The 22,085-nt window shown below is 35.9% G+C and overlaps 1 protein-coding gene across 1 annotated transcript in view; it reads right to left on the bottom strand.

Annotated features, from left to right (window-relative positions):
* The window catches only part of LOC123759977 (sodium/calcium exchanger Calx), a 58,011-nt gene that overhangs the window by 17,376 nt on the left and 18,550 nt on the right, over positions 1-22,085 (bottom strand). The window contains 6 exon segments of the mRNA XM_069325341.1: positions 553-646; positions 1,025-1,149; positions 2,832-2,888; positions 15,134-15,163; positions 20,086-20,194; positions 21,147-21,282. Coding sequence (XP_069181442.1) covers positions 553-646; positions 1,025-1,149; positions 2,832-2,888; positions 15,134-15,163; positions 20,086-20,194; positions 21,147-21,282 — 551 coding nt within the window.

Below are 22,085 nucleotides of genomic sequence, written 5' to 3'. Positions count from 1 at the left end.
TAAAGTGGCTGCCATATGTAGTTAATATGTAAATCAACCTACATATTCCATTTATGTATTTATCATTGTGATATGCAGTACCTCCACATTGAGTCCTACTCTTTGATCACACTCAATGCTTGTTTGAATCATATGTATGGCATACTGCATATTTGAATCATATCTACAGCATAATGCATGTTTGAACTAGCTGTGGCAGCAGTTACTAATTTCAACTACATATTGCAATAGTGATTGTTTGCTTAACTATCTACTTCAACAGTCATTACTTGCTTGATCTATATGTTTGAACGACCCCTTTGTTATAACATTATCACTGCCCATTTGAAATATTTGCTTTTTTTTTCAAAAGATTTTACTGGTTTGAACTCTTTATTAGAACACAGTCTCTGCGTGACTGAACCACACGTTCCAGTGAAAGTACACGGTAGAGAAACAAACAAAACAAAATATGTGCAAGCAAACATTTTACTAGGACTATCTGACCATATTTATTATTAATGGTACTAAAGAAAAGTGTCTTTGTGCCAAGTTAACAAAAGCAATACTTACAAACTTCTCTGTTTCGCCTGGTTGAAAAGTGACAACCTCGTTGATTGCAACATAATCCTGCTCCTCTGTTGCTGTTCCGTCTATAGTCTCAACCCTATAAAGGTGCATCAAAAATAATTATTAACATAATTTAAGTTCATAGTAAGTACACAGAACTTACTTCATTTCTGTATTAATTACCAGTTTTTACTAATTATAAAATTACAGTACAGGTGTACTGTAAGATATGACATGGGGTTAAGATGTACATCTTAACCCACGTCATGGTCCACGGGTTAAATAGTGCATCTGGGATTACCCAGGATGCTGCTGCGATCCCCGTCCTGCTCCAATGATTTTCACCTACATATAATATTCAACAGAATTCTATTCATTAGCATGACTTGTCACAATGACAAAATTTCTTGTAATTATTTCATTATTGCATTGATTAGTGTATTTTTCTATACAAACCACAATTTAGATGCCTCACCTGATGCTAACTTCATTGTCAGTTCTGCCACTGCGACAAATAGCTACTTGGAATTTCCCAATATTTTCCATAACGGCACAAGACCCAGCATGGAACTCAATGATAGCATTTCTATGTGGCATCACCTGTAATGATGAAAAATTTTAAAAAGAAAAACAAGATTGATGCAATATGAAAAGCTCCTTTCTAAGCTGAAGCATTTGGCTGCTCCCTCAAGTAAAATCCCACTATCATTGGGTCAGGAGATCATGGGGCGAGTCTTACATGGTAACATGCACAACAGCACTAAGTGCTAGTTTCAGACATCCCTACATGTTCATATTGCACTGAAGAAGTCATTGGAGGAAAACAAAAATATATCCAGTAGGCAATTACTCTTAAGAGGTCAATCCATACAAAATCGAAGCCCATCTAAGCCTTCACTTGACAATGCTGATCACCAAAGAAAGGCTCTCACTATCCACAAGCCCACCTGGTTATCCCACTGATCTGAGCCATGCTGCATATTACCTCACAAATAAGAATCACTACACAGTGGATATTGGGACAAAAACCAATGCTGAATGTAATGAAATGTTGCACTCGGAGCCACAGTGTCTCCCCAGGCTCCTTCCCCCCCCCCCCCCCTGCCAATCCATATCAGGTTCATGATCTACTGACGCCAGACTCTGGGTTACAATCCGTTGGCAGCTTTTGTGCGATAGGGGGTTAGGGGTTCGGACTAAGCCTTTAGTGAACAATTTGTGGAGTTTTGTGTGGAGTCTTAGTTTTTGGTGCTTCATTTTATGAACCATGCACTCGCTTTATTGTTTGTATTGCTTCATCTACTTTCTGGATGCTTTCTTGGTGTGGATGATCATAACAATGCCCAGCTCTTTGCCCATCTATAAGAGGGCCATGTTCTGGCTCTGCTTCCCGGTAGGCCACTAAGACTCGTAAGATTGATGTAACTCGGTAGTGAGAAGCTATCTCAGTGAGCTTGTTTCAAGGAGCCACCAAAGGGCTCGTCCAGAAAGAGGGTGTATGTGAGCACAATATGATTTTGAAGGGATGTCTGTACATTCTCTGTAGTAATATGTTGTATACTGCCTCTGCCTCTCTTCACAATCTGATATCCATGGAAACACAGGGATCATACTTGAGGAAGCATCCTAAAGCAATAGTTCAGAAATGGACTGGAGATTTGTCCTGTATACCAGTATCTGCCTAACTTACTTTCAGAGGAATAAATATTCAACATATAAAAGCATAGGGGTTCAAACTTCAGTTTAATTTACAATACTGAAAAAGCTATTAAAAAATTAAAATAAATTATAGTACTGGTGAGCAGTGTAAATATAGTCACTGACCACCTCAGGGCTGACAGTTTGAATAAGGTGTATTGTTAGAGAAAGTGGTTAAAACCTCCTGCCATCCCATAATATTTTAATAATAATAATAATAATAATACAGAACAGTAATAAAATAAAATGAGAATACTCACCAAGAGTCAATGCAATATTCTAGTTACATTTTCTGAATGATGTCTAAGTGTTATTGTTTGGATTAATTGGTTGTTGTTGACTTTGGTGAATTTTTCCACTCAAAACAATTTTTCAATGAGACATTAAACCCCCATTATAAGTCAGTTTCATTCCATCTTGTTTACCACTTCAGTTTGCTTCATCAACATAATTTATTAACCTCCCTTACTGCTGTAGTGTCTGACAAGTCACTAGTGTTTAGCATTTAACATTTATATTTATTAATCATAATACATAAGGTTGTGCAATAACTACTGAAGGATATATCATGAGGAAGACATTACCTTCGGTACCTCTCCCACAGTCGGTGCCTCAGGATGTTCGTTCATAGCATTGTAGACCTGACAGTAAAAATATTAACAATTAATATACAGTGTAAGTAGATGAATTTGTTTACAAGTAACGTGTTAAGTTTCTACAAGATGTCCCTCTCTCTCTTTTCCTCCTAGTGTTCTTAACTTTTTATTTACAGTATCATATATATTTATCTTTCTTACAAATTTTTAATAATATATAATTAACTTTATATTTATGATATAGAAAATTTGTTGCAATTATCTCCAGCAAATGTACGTATATAAATTGGCATATGTGTTTACTGTATTTTATAATGTGAAGACTAACATGACATTACAGTAGCTTATTGCCATTCTACTATAAGGAGCTAACTATGGTGCTAACTATTTGATCACTGTACATTTTTCAAACTATATTTGCACAGATAATGAAAGCTTATCAAACATATTATACTCTTTGCTATATATACCATTTTATACATTGAAAATTCATTATGGTTACAGCATCATTTAATATCTAAGCACAGATCATCATGCTCTTTATGTAGGAGTTACTTAATGTGAAACCAATAATAATTATTTTGCTCAACGAAGACACCAGTTCAGTTTAATTTTCTTTTTATCTCTGCAAATAATCTATTCATATTACTAGAGAAACTAGGTAGCGTAAAACATTAGCAAATGTATTGAACAAAGTGCAAGTGATATGAAAAGTATGTGATATGTAATTATTATCACAGTTTCAAGTCATTATACATTGTCATTGCTACGAATATTTCTTTGCTAATAAGTGTCTATAGTGTCTTCCAACTAAATGAAGTAGAATATGTATAAACATACTGTATTTTTATTTCCAAAGATTATACAATATATTTACATGCCAAAATGTGAAGCCTTCCATGCCAAGCTTACAGTTTTTCTGAGCTTAGATAAATGAACAAGTTACAGAGGAATAATTACTACTATTGCAGTGAGTGCTGCTACTGCACTATAAAAGGTGTTCACTAAGTTATAATGTTTTTTAGCTAGTAGAAAATACAGAATATATTATGTAAAAACACACGACCAGTGTTCTGGTAGCGTAGCCTACCTGTGTTAGAGTCACCAGTGTTTCCTACATACATGATATCAACATGTATTACACAATATATAAACAGGAATAATATTAAGCCTCATTAAATTCTAATTATCAAGTATAACCGAAGCACAAGTGCATGGACACTTCATGAAGCACAAGTGCATGGACACTTCACGAAGCACAAGTGCATGAACACTTCACAAAGCACAAGTGCATGAACACTTCACAAAGCACAAGTGCATGAACACTTCACAAAGCACAAGTGCATGAACACAACATTAACATGCACATGCCCATGGTGTGCAACATTTATGACACTAACCATTCACATGCATTTGCTTTTCTGTCAGTGTGATAAAAAAATTAAACCATGGTTTAAAAAAAAAGCAGCAATCAGACCAACACACATTGGCTGTAATTATCACACTCACTAAATAAGTTTATTTACACCAAACCCAATCAATGTCTCTGGATCCTTGCATGGAGCTCAGCATGATGGCATAACACTGACACCAGAATGTTACCCACAGTAGTCACACTGCCCCAGTACCAATAAATCACTGATATACTACTGTATACAGTTTTTAATCTTCAAGAATAAGACTGTAAAAGGAATAACTTATGTCTGTAATGTTTATGGATCAAAAAACGTTTAATAATTATAACCTTTGTTACAGTACTTTTGTATCACATGGTCAGGTGCTTCAAGGAATGAGAATCCCTTGTAATCTGTTATAATTTACTAGCAAATTAGCATTTTATGTTTACTTGACAATTATACCAACATTTACTGCAGTGCTGTAACCTCAAAATACCAAACATAACAGTTGCACATGTACAACTCCTGTTATCTGCAATCGATGATCTTATACAACTAACCTACTGTTTACCGAAACAGAATAGTGTGATACAATTTACCAAATCAGGATTAAATAATGAGCTCCCGGGTCCAAATGGTAATCACTGTGCAAAATCATTCCTTATTTGTATATAGTGTATTTTAAATCAGAATAAATACCCACAATGTTTATCACAATATACAGTACATACAAAATTTAAAAAATAATACAAACAAATTTTCATGATAGGAAGACCACAGACGTAAACAATGATTACAAAATACAAGGCACACTAAGCTACAACTCAATAATACCCATGTAGCACAAAATTTATTTGATCCCTGAATTAGTTTTTACAAATTAAGACTTTTTTATCATTATAAAGTATAAATTGGACAAAAAAATACCAGTAATTTAAAATTTAAAACCTTCTTCGTGATGCTGGAGAATCCATTTCTATCCATCATGCGGCAAAATATCATTTCCAAGACTGCTGAAGGCTTACAGCCAGGGCTTTCTGGATAATATTTACTATAAAGATTTAGCAATGTGGTTTAGCATCACTCTTGTTGCTCTTAAAGGATGTGATACTCTTCCCCCCCCCCACCTTCACGTTCAACAGAATCTCCTAATCTGCCCCTCAGGCAGTATATTCTGCCACTTGCCACATAAAAACCCTCCTACCATACAAAATGAACTTTCCCACAAACCACCTGTGATAGACACACACACACTTTGAACATACATGCATACATACATACATACACATATCGGGATCCAAGAGTCAATGCTCGATCCTGCAGACACAACTAGGTGAGTACATACATACACACACAACTGACAACTACCTGCTGCACAATTCTCTCAACTCTATTCACAAAACACAAACTCCTGCTGTCACATTACCGAAACTTGCAACTTCAAGAATAAGAGATCATAGATTCGAACTAAGGAAACAAAGGTGCTGGAAAAAATGATTAGAAAGTTCTCTTTTTGATAAAACAAATTAAAAGAAGGTCATGGAGGGCAAAACTGTCAGTACTGTAGTTACAGAGCATCATATGACAAGAGCACTGGGAAGATAAGACACCAATAGAAGATATCATCCCGTAATTACAATTAGGTAATTACATGGAACATTATCATCATCTTTTAGTTCTCGATGCAATAGTCCAACATTAGTTACTGAAGCTACAACACAAGTGGCTGGAACTGTTAGACTAGGTTCATGATAAATGGTTCATGTCTAAACTCCACAACAAATTAAATATAATTTAAAGAAAAGCTTAGTTTTTTGTTCAGCAACATAATCACAGTTTGTTTTGTGATGAATATGTAAATTTTTACAAGAAATAGCAGTACAGTAACTGAATTCAAAATCTTCATTTTGACCTCACCCCTAAAATGTAAATTACTGTATTGTATTAGCAACAGTGTATGGATCACTAACCAAAGATTCACAAAGTGTAATCTATTCCAGAACATAATGTATTCATTTCAGAGGTTCTTACCCAACCTAATGTGTCCTTAATCTAGATAAAATAGCAATATACCAGTAAGGCGCACAGCGTTTAAACACCAAGTAGCATTCGAGTGAACACTGTTTTAAGAAACGCCTGGTGCAGTGGCATTCATATGATGATATCACACCAGAGGAAGGAGAGGTGGGTTGAAGGATAAATGTCATAATTGACGGCTGAAAATTGTTATTACCCAAGTTTACTTACAGGATGAGAGCTACGCTCGTGGTGTCCTGTCTTTCCAGCACTTTATCATATAATGCTTTGAAACTGTCAAAACTAGGCACGCCAGGTGAGCAACCTAAAGTTACCGTGCTTTGTAGATTAGTTATATGTATCAAGCATCTTAATATTTGTTTGTTTTTCCATTTCCAGATGTTCCCATGTCCTTATTCCTATGGTGCAGACCATGATATATGTTAATCAAAGTTACTAACCAATTACATGTACTGAAGTTGTCTATGAATCCAATACCTGATAATAAAGTCATAATCATATTAGAATCTATACAAATTAAGAATGCCAAAGTAAATAGCTGAAAAATGTAACAAGAAAAATAACCACATCAACTGTTCTAAATATCAGGGATGTAAAATGCACAAAGTCAAGCTAGAGGCCTCTATGCAAGCAGTTGCTAATATGTATTGGAAATATTAAGCACAAAATGTAGTTGAGGTTTGCCCAGTGTTGCTGTAATGAAGGCAGGACTGTCAAGAAGTAGCAGATGGTACTCACTCTATGCAGATATTTGTCAACACCCTGTAAAACAAGGTCAGGCCATTCTCATACAATGCTTTTGCAACACAAACACTTAATCCATACACTTAGTAGCATGTACAAATATGAAGACAAAAAAAATCATAATATTAAATATATAAAAGCTAAATTATTCAGCATCATGAAAAATGCATGCACCTGAAAATTCTGTTAAGAATAATAATAATAGTGAATAAGACAAGTGTATGCATCAATTGTTATTATATGAAACAAATGTAATTATGAGTTAGCAAAACACCATCATAAAACCACAAGGGGGAGGTGACCAGGTGAGGAAGTTTACACCAAAACCCATTATACGTGGTGTCAAGTCGTGTGGTTAATTATAAAACATCTGTGGTGACAAACATTAATTATTTACACATGCATCCAATTGCAGAGTTTAATCTAAATACATTGTGATCACAGCTGATCAAGGAAGGCATCCCTGGACTCTATACCATGCATATCTCAGAATACAGAACAGTGTTACATAATACTGAATGTGGAGGTGGTGGCAGCAGAAGACGATAGAGGGAATGGTGGCAGTAGAAGAGGGTGGAGGAGGTGGTGGCGGCAGAAAAGGGTGAAGGTGGTGGTGGCAGAAGAGGGTGGAGGAAATGTTGGTGGTGGTGGCAGAAGAGGGTGGAGGAGGTGGTGGTGGTGGCAGAAGAGGGTGGAGGAGGTGGTGGCAGCAGAAGAGGGTGGAGGTGGTGGTGGTGATGGTGGCAGAAGAGGGTGGAGGTGGTGGTGGTGGTGGCAGAAGAGGGTGGAGGTGGTGGTGGTGGTGGCAGAAGAGGGTGGAGGTGGTGGTGGTGGTGGTGGCAGAAGAGGGTGGAGGTGGTGGTGGTGGTGGTGGTGGCAGAAGAGGGTGGAGGTGGTGTTGAAGATGTTGTGGGTGGTGTTGTAATGAGCACAGAAAGAATAATGAGTTTATGGAGTGCAATTAATGAGTAATGTGAGTATATCATGATGAATTCTAAGAATATAACTTTGAGAACATAATTATAAAACAATACTAATTAATTTTGTTGGGGACAGGCAGACTGCATATACATATATATATGTTAGGCATATATTGAGTTCCTCCAGAGACCAAACTACTGACTCTTCCAAGGATGGAACCCCACAACAGTTAAATAACTCCCAGGTACCTATTTACTGCTAGGTGAACAAGCATCATGTGATAAGAATTATGCCCAATCATTACTGTCCTGCCTGGAACTAGAACCCAGGATTCCCGCTTACGAGTCGAGAACGAACCCAACTGTACTACCGAAACTTTCAAAACACCAGTACTGTACGCAAATATTTTAATTTACTTACCTTTGCAGTAAATGTCCAGTTACCATGTCACCCCTGAGTGACCAATTAAGGTATCACTGTACAGAAGAGCTATTATTAGCAGCAAACTTTAATTTTTTCTTTTTTGCTTTAGTATATCAGAAATATTGCTAGTACCTGCAGCCATAATCCTTTGCTAATTTTGGAACAGTGCAACCACTCTATTTTCATGACCAATTCTCTCTCTTATGATCAATACATTGAGTACAGTATATTGTAGCAGCTAAACTATCTCCTCTTACCACAAACCTGATTAATATTGCCACTAGACTTATTTCTTGCTCCAAATTATTCTAATTAAGAAAAAGACGGATGGTATGCAGTCAGGGGCATGTAACACGACTGAGTTTACCAGGTAGCCCCCACCCCCACTTTAAAAGTGATTAAATATGCCTCATATTGTAATTAATTTCAACTCTTGTTAAGATGATTTTGTATAATAATTAATTATAGTATATTTCCTTATGAAGGGCAAAATTAGTATGTCTAGTGTATTGTACCATGTAAATGTTTTTCGTTACATTTCATATAAAGTACTGTACACGCCTTTATGTTTATCAGTCCTAGAATACACCCACCTACTCGCCTGTCACTTTTACAATATTTCCTGATGGAATTATTGTTGTCAAGTATTTCAGCCCATCCTCCTGTTTTGGTAGTACTTGTACTTATAGTGATGATGAGGACCATAGTTCATGTACTGTCTTGACATTTAATGCAATTAGAAAGTAGAAATCTGTACTATTGAATTTGGACAGGCTGGAAAAGATTTTCTATTCATGTTGCAGACAAAATAAACTAACCTAACCTTCCTAGGCCTAATACATGTTATCTGAGGCCTAATAGAGTATATAAGGGTGCTATACCAGGCATAGAAATATTTAAGTTTTTTTTTTTTAGCTTCATTTTTTCAGGCTCTTATAAAATGAATACAGTAGTACCAAATTCTACAAATTCCTTAGCATGTCAATGTTTGTACTACAGTGCACATAGTTACAAAGAGTACTATCTAATCAGGATGATGGGTTGAGTATTTACAATTGAAAGTCTTGATTCTGATGGATCATAACCTTTTTCATACATGTCACTGCTCCAAGCCTCTGAGGTGGGCAGGTTCTGGATCTTGGTTCCCGGTAGATCAAACAGGACTCCACGAATGATGACAACTTGTAGTCTGGCACTATATCAATATAGTAGCTTCAGGGAGCCACAAGGGGCTCTCCCTTGAAAAGTCTGATCAACTGGCGAGGCGGGCGGTCCAAATAAAAATGTGCAATAAGGTTGTAAGGTCAGCGCCTGCCAGGCCTTACTGCCCAGGGGTAGTGGAGGGTGTATGGGTGGGAGATGGGCCTCATTTGCCCAGTGACTACATTGGGTGCCACTTGAGCAGTGTTCATACACTGATGGATGGCTCACTTTAGTCAACCTAACATAAACAAACACCACCACCTTTTCCATCCAAGTAACAATGTTCCATCAATGTAATCGTAAAGTTAACAAAGGGAGCAGAACTTCTCATATTGGTGAGTACAAACAAAATACTGTTGAATTTCTGCAATAAAATTGTCAATTTTTACGAGCCACTTATCTGAACACAACAAGTTAAGCGTTCAGTCTAGGTCCCAAGGTGTCCGGAAAGCATGTGGGCCCCTTTACATTTGTTTCTTACATACAATACTGTATTCTGTATTTCTGATTCTTTTTCTGTATTACATCATATTTGTTTATACAGTATTATGAATATGTTCAAATATTAATAAATGCATTTTACAAATGCACTTCGTATTGTTTTAAACATTGTCATAAAAAAATGGTCCATCTCATACCAATGCCAGAACAACAGAAGTTGGGATGGATGGAAGAATTTTGTTCCTATTAATTTGTTTGAGTGGGAGTACACAGTACTGTATAGTGGTTGGGTGTGGAATGTAGGTGGGTGAATAATGGGTGGTGCATTTACATTGTGGGCAAGGTGGGTGTACAGTGGGCAAGGTGGGTGTACAGTGGGTAAGGTGGGTATACAGTGGGCAAGGTGGGTGTACAGTAGGCAAGTTGGGTGTACAGTGGGCAAGGTGGGTGTACAGTGGGCAAGGTGGGTGTACAGTGGATGCTGACTGGTAATGAGTAGTTTGTGTGGGCACAAAGTATGAGTTTTGTGAGTGTGGGCCTATGAGGGGTGTCGGTGTATGGTTTGTGGAGATGGTTAGGGATGGGATGTGGATAACGGTGAAGGGGTGCTGGAGAAGATGGGTAGTAAACAGGGGGGTTGGAGGAGAAGTAGGTGATTGTGTTGTTGGCCTGGTAAGTGTGCACTGTCGACTGACAGTCCAGGGCAAGGACAGACACGTACTCGGCCATCACAATAGTGACGATACCTAAGCAACGGGCTACTGTATTCCTGGATGCTGAGTGATTCAATGACATCTGTTTATTGCAATGAAAATTATTTGGCATCATTTGGTATTCAAACAACGGAAAAATATATATCATTTGATGTGCCTAGACAACAATATAACTTGCACTGAACAATAGTTTCCATTATTTGAAAGTGCAATAAATGTTTCAAAAACTACTGCTGTCTGCATTCTTACCCCGTCTGATACCAAAACTTAAAATTAAGTGATGAATTCAGTTACATTCAGTGCAAGAATCTGTAAGAACAATAACTTGCTCCAAATTTACAAACACTACCGAAGAACAATGAAAATGCATAATTGCCATAAATTGTTTAGATGACTGTACAAAGTGGTGAAAAACTGAACAATATTAGAAACTTTCATTATAACAGAAAAATGAAAATATTATACAGTTTTTATATACAGGCATATGATGGTGAGAAAATTAATTCACAAAGTCAAAATGAGAGATGTAGCCGAGAAGCTACAAGCATGCCATGAAGCCACACATTTTAGTAGAGAACTGAGCAAGAATTAAAAGAATACAAGATTTCACAAGTAAATACTGTTACAGTCTACTTTAACATTAGAGATAAATCTATGTAACAGAAAGAACAACTATTAAACTAATAGTTTCTAAAAGAAATGACTAATCCCAGTGTTGCTTCATCAGAACAGTAATAAACACACAAGAATTAATAATGAATGAACTACCATAAGAGAATAACTAAGCAAGCTCCATTCACATAAGAGCAAGTGCAAATAATCAGTATTAATGAGACTCCTGAATATATTGTTCAGTCAAAATCAGAAACTAACTGTCTTTTGAAACAGATATGGATTGATGAACTTATGTATTGCATTTAACATTACAAAGCAAAATATGTATTACAAATATAAAAATAAATCTATAAATAATGCAACCCTCATATATTAAATGAAAGGAAAGTGATACCAGGCCAAAACATTTACTTTTCTTTCACTTCATATACAATGCAGAAGTTGAACTATTTGTTTTTAATCACATTATTGTGACTTATTCTCTGCAATAACAACTCACTAATGAGGAAATTTGTATCGTGTGCAACTATATGTACCAGTGTAAGCAAAGATTCCCAGGAACAATACCACAGTACCTTGTAAATACCAAAGATGAAACTGCAAAATATTTGAAACACAAGATAAGAAATATACAAGAGGATCTGGGCAAGATAGACAATGACACTTTTTATATGAATAAGCACTGATCAAATCATGAATTGACAACAAAATACTGACACCACTCAAATTGGTTCATTACTTTACCGAGCAATAAATGTCAAAGCTCCTGCCCACATCCATCCTTATATCTGCCTTTTCCAACACCAAAAAAGTTATCACAAATGCAGAACTCTGTTTTTATGCAACATTTTACAAGAAATTTCAACTCATAGCAAAATAGTTTTCCCTTAAAAGCTGAACCAGTAAACATAGTTAAGGTTTCTTTATAAGATGCTCGAGGGCAGGAAGCAGCAATATGAGCACCGGGGGCTACCTGGTTCGTGCCGTCCTCTAGCATGATGAGCGTTTTCTTCCTGTCCTTAGACCGCTTGAAATGAAGACAGAGATGAGCAGTGAAGAGTTTAAAGCGAGAAAGGAGATACTTCCTGCTTGTAATGGTTAACTATTAAGCTTATTTTTTTCAATATTATGAGCTAGAGAATTACAGAAGCAAAATAATATAAACATTACTAATGACCAATGACTTCATCTGTGGTCAATATGCATGGCTACATGCTCACCTCATGAATGTAGCAAAAAAAAAAAAAAAAAGTTAATTAATAAAAACCAAGCCAATTATCATAAATCTACAACTTATTCTTCCTAATTTAAAAGTAAAAATTTAAAACTGCATATAACACTCCATAAAATCTTATGGTAAAGCATAAATCATCTAAAACTCAATGACAGCACTTAGGAAACTATGATTACTAAAATTTTAAATTACAGTATCTACATTGATGAACTATGATATAATAAGCACTTATTCAGAATAGTGCCAGGTATAATAAACAGGTTTAGAGAAAATGTATTCTTTGATGTCTAAATAAGATGCAACTTTTATAATTGTCACCACAGATATATACACTGAAGGCGACTCAATTTCCATTCTCTCAAATACATGTAAGCCTTTCAAAGCCCTTCTTGGCTGCCAAATACTGTAATGCTCTTATAAACTGCCACCAAATGACAGTATTGTATCTACACCAACACCTGGTCCCCTGCCTCATGCCTCTTAGAATGTTCATGAATGGTTCCCAGGACAATTGAGCAGGCTCAAGACCAGATCCAGTTAGTGTATTTACCTGATTTACCCAAGGGCCACCAACACTAGTGGCCTCAATGAGGACAGGAAGCTGGCAGCTTGTCAAAGGTCCTCCCATTTGCCCTGATGATCTTCCAGCTGTATTTATAACCCAGCAGAGTTTTGCCGTTTACGGCTTTGGCGGGTAAGCGGTTCAACAGGATTACAACCCTAAGGGGGAAAAGTCATCTCCTGTTTTCTGTCCTGCATTGTGGTTTGTTGAGTTTGAACCCGTTGCTCCTCTTTCATGTTACATCTGACATTTTGAAGAAATTGAAGACCTTTTGAAGGTCTCCAGGCCTGGATATGCAATAATCCAGGAGGGGTTTGTTTTCAAACATTTTTGGAGAATGTTTTCCAGCAAGGAAAGGGTGAAAGAGGGAGATTGGGACAGGGGTGTGGAGAAGATAGGAAAGGGGAAGGCTGGAAGAGAAGGGCGAGATATGAGAGGGCAGGGATGCTGGGGGAAAAGTGGAGGGGACAAAATGTGCAGACGGTGGGATGAGATGGAGACTGGGAGAGAGGGTGGACATGGAAGGAAAGGGGAGAGGAAAGGAGGAGTGTGAGAGGGGAGTATCTTGAGGATAAAGTTGGATCTGGGTAAGATAGGAAGAGAGGATATATAATGGAGGGAAACAGCTTACACATACACATATGCAATAAGAAAAACCAATTAAGAATACACACAAAGTCAAACTACACACACACACATTTAAATGGAGTTAAAACAAAACCCACAGAGTTATTGAGATGGTGCACTAGTTATATTAATGGTTATGAAGTGGGGCTCAGGAACTGTCATTTGTTTCCCCAAATATAATTAGGAAGGTACACCCACAATATTATATTATATATTATATTATTTATTTGCATGCACACAGTATATTGTATATATGTATGTTGATGTGTTGATTAACACAAAATTACTCAAGTAATTTCTTGTTTGTTATTTTCCTTCATGGTTAAATACGTTTAATAATTCATCATGCATTGGTTTCTTCGTTGTTCACACACACACACACACACACACACACACACACACACACACACACACTATTCTTATATTTATTTTATCCAGGTCAATTTGAAGGGCATTACAATCGTCTGCATCTCCTATATCCTGAGCCTATTGAGCTCTATCATATCTACATTTGAAACTGTGTATGTAGTCTGCCTCCACCACATCAATGCCTAATGCATTCCATTTTTTAACTATCCTGACACTGAGCAAATTCTTTCTAATATCTCTGTGGCTAATTTGGGTGCTTAGTTTCCACATGTGTTCCCTTGGTTGCATTCCACCCATGCTAAATAGTGTGTGTTTGTCCACCCTGTCAATTCCTCTAAAAATTTTGTAGGTGGTGTCCTAAACCTCATGTCCCTTACTCTTTTGTCTTCCAGGGACATGAGGTTTAGCTTCAGTAGCCTTTCCACATAACTCATACCTCTCAGTTCTGGGACTAGTCTGGTGGCATACCTCTGAATCTTCTCTATCTTTGTCTTATGTTTAACTAGGTATGAACTCCAGGCTGGAGCTGCATACTCCAGAACTGGTCTGACACAAGTGGTATACAAGGTTCTGAATGATTCCTTACACAAGCTTCTAAAGGCAGTTCTTATGTTGGCCAATCTAGCATATGCCTCTGATGATATCCTTTTGATGTGGGTGGGTGTAAATTTCAATGAAATTAACACATGATGAATAATGTGATAATATTTAACCACGAAGAACGAACGCACACACACTAGTATTGTACCTGAAAATAATAAAGGTACAGTACCTGTCTTTTAGTACTGTACATTTATGTTTACATAATTATTACTATATATATAGTACAAGTATCTAACACACCTCACTTACTCCTATGTAAATGGTATAAGATATTTACACCATACCTCAACACAAATTAAAAGAACTGCCTAAATGACTAAGTTAATGTTAAAGCAACAGCAGACACCTCAAATGAACACTTCACATTGGTGTGTTCACACAAGAACATTTCAAGAACATACCAATTCCTGCGAGGATATTCGATCCATTAACTGAAAATGAGTTGAGGGAAATACAGTACCCATTACATGCGAAATGTTTCAGAACAATCCTGTTATGACAAAATAATAAACTCAAAATATCAGAACTTCCTGGATTTCAGTCTAGAACTGGATACAGTACTGTATTTTTCAAGAGGAAAAAATTGTAGCAGTGGAAGATGAACCATTCTGAACAATGTCTGAACACTGGAAGCTACGGAGGTGAAAAAGGGCATGATAGAGTGCTAGTGATAACTTTAGTATGGTACAAGTATACAAAATAAAACATTAATTTGAACATTAGAAATAGGTACTTGTGTTTTTGTTTCCAATTGTGAGAGTGCCAGGTTGGTGTGTTTGGAGTCACCCCCAGCATAGTTGTCTACCTTTTGTCTACTCCTTAGTCATGTTTAGCAGTAATCCTTTGTAGTTGAATTTAATAACAATACCTGGTAATAATATTGCAAATGCTTTAGAAAATCAGAGACAGAGCTGAGGAAATTTCTTCAAGGGAGGAGAAGGCAGCATGGAATGTCCCTTCCTCAATGCTTAAGAAGTAGTGTGCAGTATGGGAAGAAATGCAAAGTTTTGTTGAAACAACTCACCCAAATCAAGCTGCAATAGGCCGTTGCCTTAATCTTTTCATGGACACTGTAATACCTCACTACAGACAAATGTTAAAATGTAGAGAAAACAAGTACTGTATCTATGTAAAGGTTCTTAGTGAGAAAAACAAGCAGTGACCCACAACCAGGCCCTAGTGGTATGCAGGCAAAATGTAGGAGTGTGTACCCCAGAGAAGTCATCACTGCCGGATGTTATAATGAAAGGGAACTCCCCTACCAAAAGGTAACATCTCTCCTCATCATCTTCCATATGCCAACAAATCATCAATAAAGGTAAGCTATAACTTGTACATACTATAGTACAAAATATGTGTGTGTATTATGTGTGAAATGTATTTTGAAGTTAATATTTTTGAGAGTGTGGAATGGATTAATTGAATTTACATTATTTCTTACGGGAAAATTCATTTCGAGTTAGGAATTTTTGAGTTACGACCCGTCTCTGGGAACGGATTAAATTTGTAAATGGAGGGGACCACTGCATTATGATTTCATGTCAAAGGACACATTATGTATGTATGTTATGATGCTACTATATTAAATAACCTATACTGCATATAACTTTTGGAATTCACAGTTTGATGGTATTACAATAATATAATTAGTTTACAACCAAGTGTTCTTTGTAATTCTTTAAGGATGACCATGCCCCAGTATTTAAACTTTAATTATGTTCAGTTCACTTTTCAGATTAGTATTTTGTATATCTTGCACAAGATTAATATTCTATTATAATAATCCCTAAAACACTTCAGCAAATATTGTACAATAAAATGCACAAGTGAATGAAAAATAACAAGTGTAGATGAAGGATAATTATTAGCGCATACTACAGACGTGTGCATGCTTCATATAAACACAGTGATGTTGCCCTCAAATGGGAAACAATGTAATTGCTACTATAGGTATGAGTTCGGTGATCCTTCACACAGATGCATAGCTGTAGAGACAGCTGACAAAGAAATGTATCTTAGCTAAGGTGTAACTACCATTTTTAAGGTGTGTAAAACAAGAACATACCAATGAACCTCTCAAAACAGAACTTTCCAAAACTGTATTTTGGTCACGGTTAAAGAAAATAATAATAATAAAAAAAAATAAAAAATACAGTAGCTAGGCACAATTTGCAATCACCAAACCACACTTCCTACCAGGCAAAATCTGAATAATCTATATAATATTTACCTGAATTTACCTGAGGGCCACTATCGCTAGTGGCCTTCATGGGTACGAGAAGCTAGCATCTTAAAGGTTCCTCCCCTTACCCTAGCTGAATTTTAAACTAAAGTACCTGTACAGTCTTGGTATTTACGGATTTTACGCTTTAATATTTGCAAGGATTACATTGGCTATTTGATTATTTACACAACACTAATTTAGTACATTATTGTACAGTATTATTGTGGTGGACTAGTCGAGACATTGAAAGACTGCCAGATAAAAAATGTCAATACTGCTATTTTAGGCGATAAATAATGCATTTCTAACAACTGATAATTAATTGTGTTTAAATAATAATAGTTATTTTTTAATGAAGCAGCAAAACACAAATTTAGATTGGTGGCTTGCTATGGGTGTATGTGCACTCATATGAGGGTAATGTTTGTCAGCCGTGCATTAGACAAATATGGGCTCTGATCTTGTGGCCATTGCATAGTGGTTCCAATCCTCAACTTTTCAAATTCTGGGGTGTGATTTCCTAAAACAACAAATAAGATAATAACCACAATTACTCTGCTTTTGACCAGTGCAGTTTTGAGAGATTCATTTGTAGTGTGGGAAAAATAAATCTTATAAAAAGGCACAAGTGATTTGAACTCTCACACGTGTATCATCTCCTTCAAGACTCACGGCTGATAATTTCCACAATAGGTCTTGGTGATTTTTGTTGCGAAGATCTTTCGATACCTTGGTATTAGAAGCAAAAGACTGGTGATCACTAAATATCTTTGCACAATATACACACGAAATGTACCAAGTATTATCTTTTTGATCACAGCTAGTTTAAACATTTCTATACACGAACAGAAACCGAGAGATGGTACCTCACGCAAAAATAAGTTTCGTGAATTTTTAATGTTCATACGAGAGATCAATAACAATATAAACCAAGCTGTATGGTAAGTGTTTTAACTCAAAAGTATAATTCCAAGTCAAATCAAGAAGAGCAAAGTGTGTGCATGTGAAATTCATGGCAACATTTATCAAATCATGTCATGAACTTGGATTTGCTTTGTTATGCAACTTTGGCATTATTGAAAGTAGTATAGCAAATTATAATTGTTTAAACTTTTTATGGTACAGTATAGTACTGTATAACATAAGTGCTGTATATACTATGTATATATTTTGACTACTAGCCACTTATATGTAGTGCACAATGCTACACTAGAGAGAGACAGTCTTAACCCCAGCACTCCCATTTTGTATATTTATTCGTGTAAGAATCACCCCATGTAATTGTTCAAATTCACATTACAGACGAAAGGGCTAAAAGTTACAATACTGGATAATTTAAAGATAAAGGTACGGATTATCTGATAATTTTAGCATTAATTTTTAGGCTATCATATTTAATATAAAATAACTGCAAACTATATCACAAATGAACAGATGGATGAGACACAGATATGGTTGTTAAAACTCATGATATCAAGCCTGAATTATGACCACTGGTACACTCTACATCATTAAACTATATTTTAAACTATATTAAAAGTATCCCATATTATCATCATTCTACTGTGTGCAAAATTTTGGTCTGAACTAAATTTAATTTTTTTATTTTTAGTATGATTTCATTATTTTTTAAATTCATTAATTCAATGGTTTTAGTTAAACAATTTCAAATTTTCAGATGAAACGTCTGTCAATTATGTTCTAGCATTACACTGTAACAGAGGTAATAATTTACTCTTAACCTAAGCATTAATTACTCAGTAGAGTATATTAAGAGAAAGAATATATCATAATTATGAATAACTTGCAAAATTTACACACTTCCACAACACATAAGGGGCATAGCTGGCTGACCCCTCACAGTGTTCAAGAGAGAACTTGATAAGCACCTCCAAAGGATACCTAATCAACCAGGCTGTGACTCGTACATCGGGCTGCGAGCAGTCGCGTCCAACAGCCCGGTTGACCAGTCTAGCAACGAGGAGGCCTAGTCGAGGACCTGGCCGCGGGGACACTAAGCCGCGAAATCATCTCAAGGTAATTTCATATACAAATTACAAATCTCATGCAATTACTGTACTTACTTTTATTCCCCTCACTTATTTCATCAGTATAACACAAGCCGCTTAAAAAAATACTGTATATCCTTATGCAGCATAACATATGTACACAAAATGTATTATTAGTGACCATATACACTGTTGATGAGGTTGGAAACACCACAAACAGTTTTGTTTAGCCTACATTAGGGTTGCAGAACTTTCACTAACAAATACTACATACTAAAAGGGAAAGAAGGTGCTCGAAACATGTTAAAATGGATCCCATTTCATAAATGCTTAATGAGTAATGTTTAAGTTAAGATACATACCATACATGTATCTACAATGTACAGTATATTTATATAGACTATGTATATACATGTATGTACAGTACATGTTTTTATACCAACACCAAATTGCTGCATTGCACATACACACTGTGATCATTTTGTATTACTGTATTTCGTAAGCATTTTTGGAACATAATAAAATAGTATATTGCACACTCAGACTACTGTACTTAATGTCTTGAAATGTATAATTAAAATGGCAAATTTATGTTCCAAAGAACAATCAAAACACAGTTTGTTGATACAGTACAGTATATTACTCATGCTCAACTGCACCACATATACCACATGTGACTCAACCACTGTTATTTGACGAGGTCAGTATACTCCAAACCAAATAGAATATTAGGAGCAGTTTAGATTCATAAGAGACATGGGACAGCTGGAATGTTTCAAGCATAAGTTGGACAAAGACATGAGAGGTTGTGGATGAATGTACTGTAAATAGAAACTGCCTTGTATGGGCTAATATCCCTTCTACAGTTTCCTATGTTCTTATAAAATGTTTGTCCATTAATAGAATAAAAGGTTCATTTCAGGCTCATCTTCCAGCTTTGCTGCCAGATTCCACACCAACTGACACAAGCTTGAATAAATATGCATTGTGACTGGACCTTCTGTTTGGAAATACTTAAGAAATATATAGTAATTTTAAAATAGAAATCCCTATTTCTTTGTATACCCATTTTCTTTGAAGGCAAAAATGGAGAATGGGAGAAATATAGAGAAAATCTCACCTCCTTAAGTTTGTAAGAGAGCTGAGGTTGAGTCTTGCGTCCACCAGTCATGCTGCGTACAGCACCAACACGGTACCACATCCGAGAGTGGCTCTGTGATTCTACAAGTCTGCAAAACAGCAATGGTGTGCCTTTACACATTAGTTTATGAGCATTTACCTAAATGTAACACAAAAAAAATCTTAATTATATATTTGGTGTTATAGTATTTTGTATCCCAGATATTCAGAAAAAGTATTTTAAATTTTACTGTCAGCTTCCTCAACTAGCTATGTCCATTACTAATCAGTGCTTCAGACGTTATCTCCATAATTTATTCACTTGAAACCTAAATCAGAAGCACTAGTGAAATATCAACCATGATATACAAGATGTCATTCACATACACATACCAGCCACTGCTTTACTACAAATATTTTTATTTTCAAACCATTTCTAATGCTACACTAAATACCTCTTTTCTGAGCAGGCTTCTTGATCGCTTCTTGGGTCACAGACCTGGTCCACATAGGACAGGTTAAGTCATACCAGGCCACTGTTAACATTAAATCCCCTATGGGATGAATTTCCTTGTAAGCATTTCCCCCCAAAATAACAATGGGAAAGGCAGGCACTGAAGAGTATTCATTTTAGTCTTAAAAAGGCCCCAGAAGAAACATTCAGTTAAACTCAAATCACCCTGTGTGTGTGATACTTACAGACCCAAGCCCCTCAGAAGAGTAATGTGTACAGCAGCAGTGCCATCTAAATCACTGTCAACTCCTGCACATTAATGTAACATCATATTGATATGACCATGAATAATGAGATGAGATTATAGAGCGGGAAGTTGTGCCGAGTAGAAAGCACTACAATTATCAAACTACCATCAGTAGTGTGATAATTGTATCACCAAAATTGCCATTAGTTTCAAAGCAGTATATGACAGAAAGCTGTAAAGGGGGAACACCACAAGTCTGCTCTCATCCTGTAACTTCACTTAAGTAATTACATTTGGGTAATTACTACCACTATACCAGCTAAGGGACAGCACACAACTACTACAAGGCCAATACACTCACTTGGAGGCAGCGAGCACAGCAGCATCTTCATCTGTAAGTCCTGGGTAGTTTTTAACCTCCTTAATAAAGGCAACCAATCCATCACGGTCCAGATGACCATCTTTGAAGTACTGGCGCTCTTTCAGGAGCTTGTCCGCTAAAAAAAAACAAGAAAACTTACTACTGCATTTTCATAGGTAAAAGTGCATATTTTTCACTTTTTAATGGCCAGTTAATCAATTGATGAATACAATAACATAAAATTATCAGATTATAATGACTTGGTCATTAATTATCATATCACAGTATTTAATATGTTAGGAACAATAACTTAAAACATATCCAAATTTCTTTAAAAACATTAAGTAAATATTAATTTAAAAATCCTTGAAACATAAAAAAGAAGCAATTAAATGGGTAATATTTATAGCGCTTAAATTATCTAAAGAAGTGTTCGTATACATGTATGACCAAATATACACTGCAACTTACAGTATGAAATTGTCTTGAACTCAAAACAATGAATCTAAATTATGTTTTAAACATTTCAAAATAGGATACAACACATTTAGATGCATCATAAAATTGCATACTTGCATAAGAAATAAGGGTTAAGTACTTGCTAACTCAAAGCAGGTGAAAATCAAGCATATTTCAGACCCTTAAACATTAGGTGTGAAGTAACTTTTCTTCATGCCAGAGTTAATACTATAACATGTTTAAAATTATAAACAAAATTACAATGAGTTTAGGGAATTTAATATTTATATGATGAACACCACACAGAAACAAAAATTAGGCTTATAACTAATAATAATAATGTCCATTACAACAATTAAACAAATATACTGTACAACAAAATATACAGAATACTTAAAAGGAAACCCTGTAGTTTACTGCATATTTACAGAAATAAACATGTAAAAATTATAATTTCTTGTTTATTACTGAAGTATTTTA

This window comes from Procambarus clarkii, chromosome 16, assembly GCF_040958095.1.
Source record: "Procambarus clarkii isolate CNS0578487 chromosome 16, FALCON_Pclarkii_2.0, whole genome shotgun sequence".
NCBI lineage: Eukaryota > Metazoa > Arthropoda > Malacostraca > Decapoda > Cambaridae > Procambarus > Procambarus clarkii.
The sequence above is the reverse complement of the archived record's forward strand: the minus strand, read 5'-3'. Positions and strand labels throughout refer to the sequence as shown.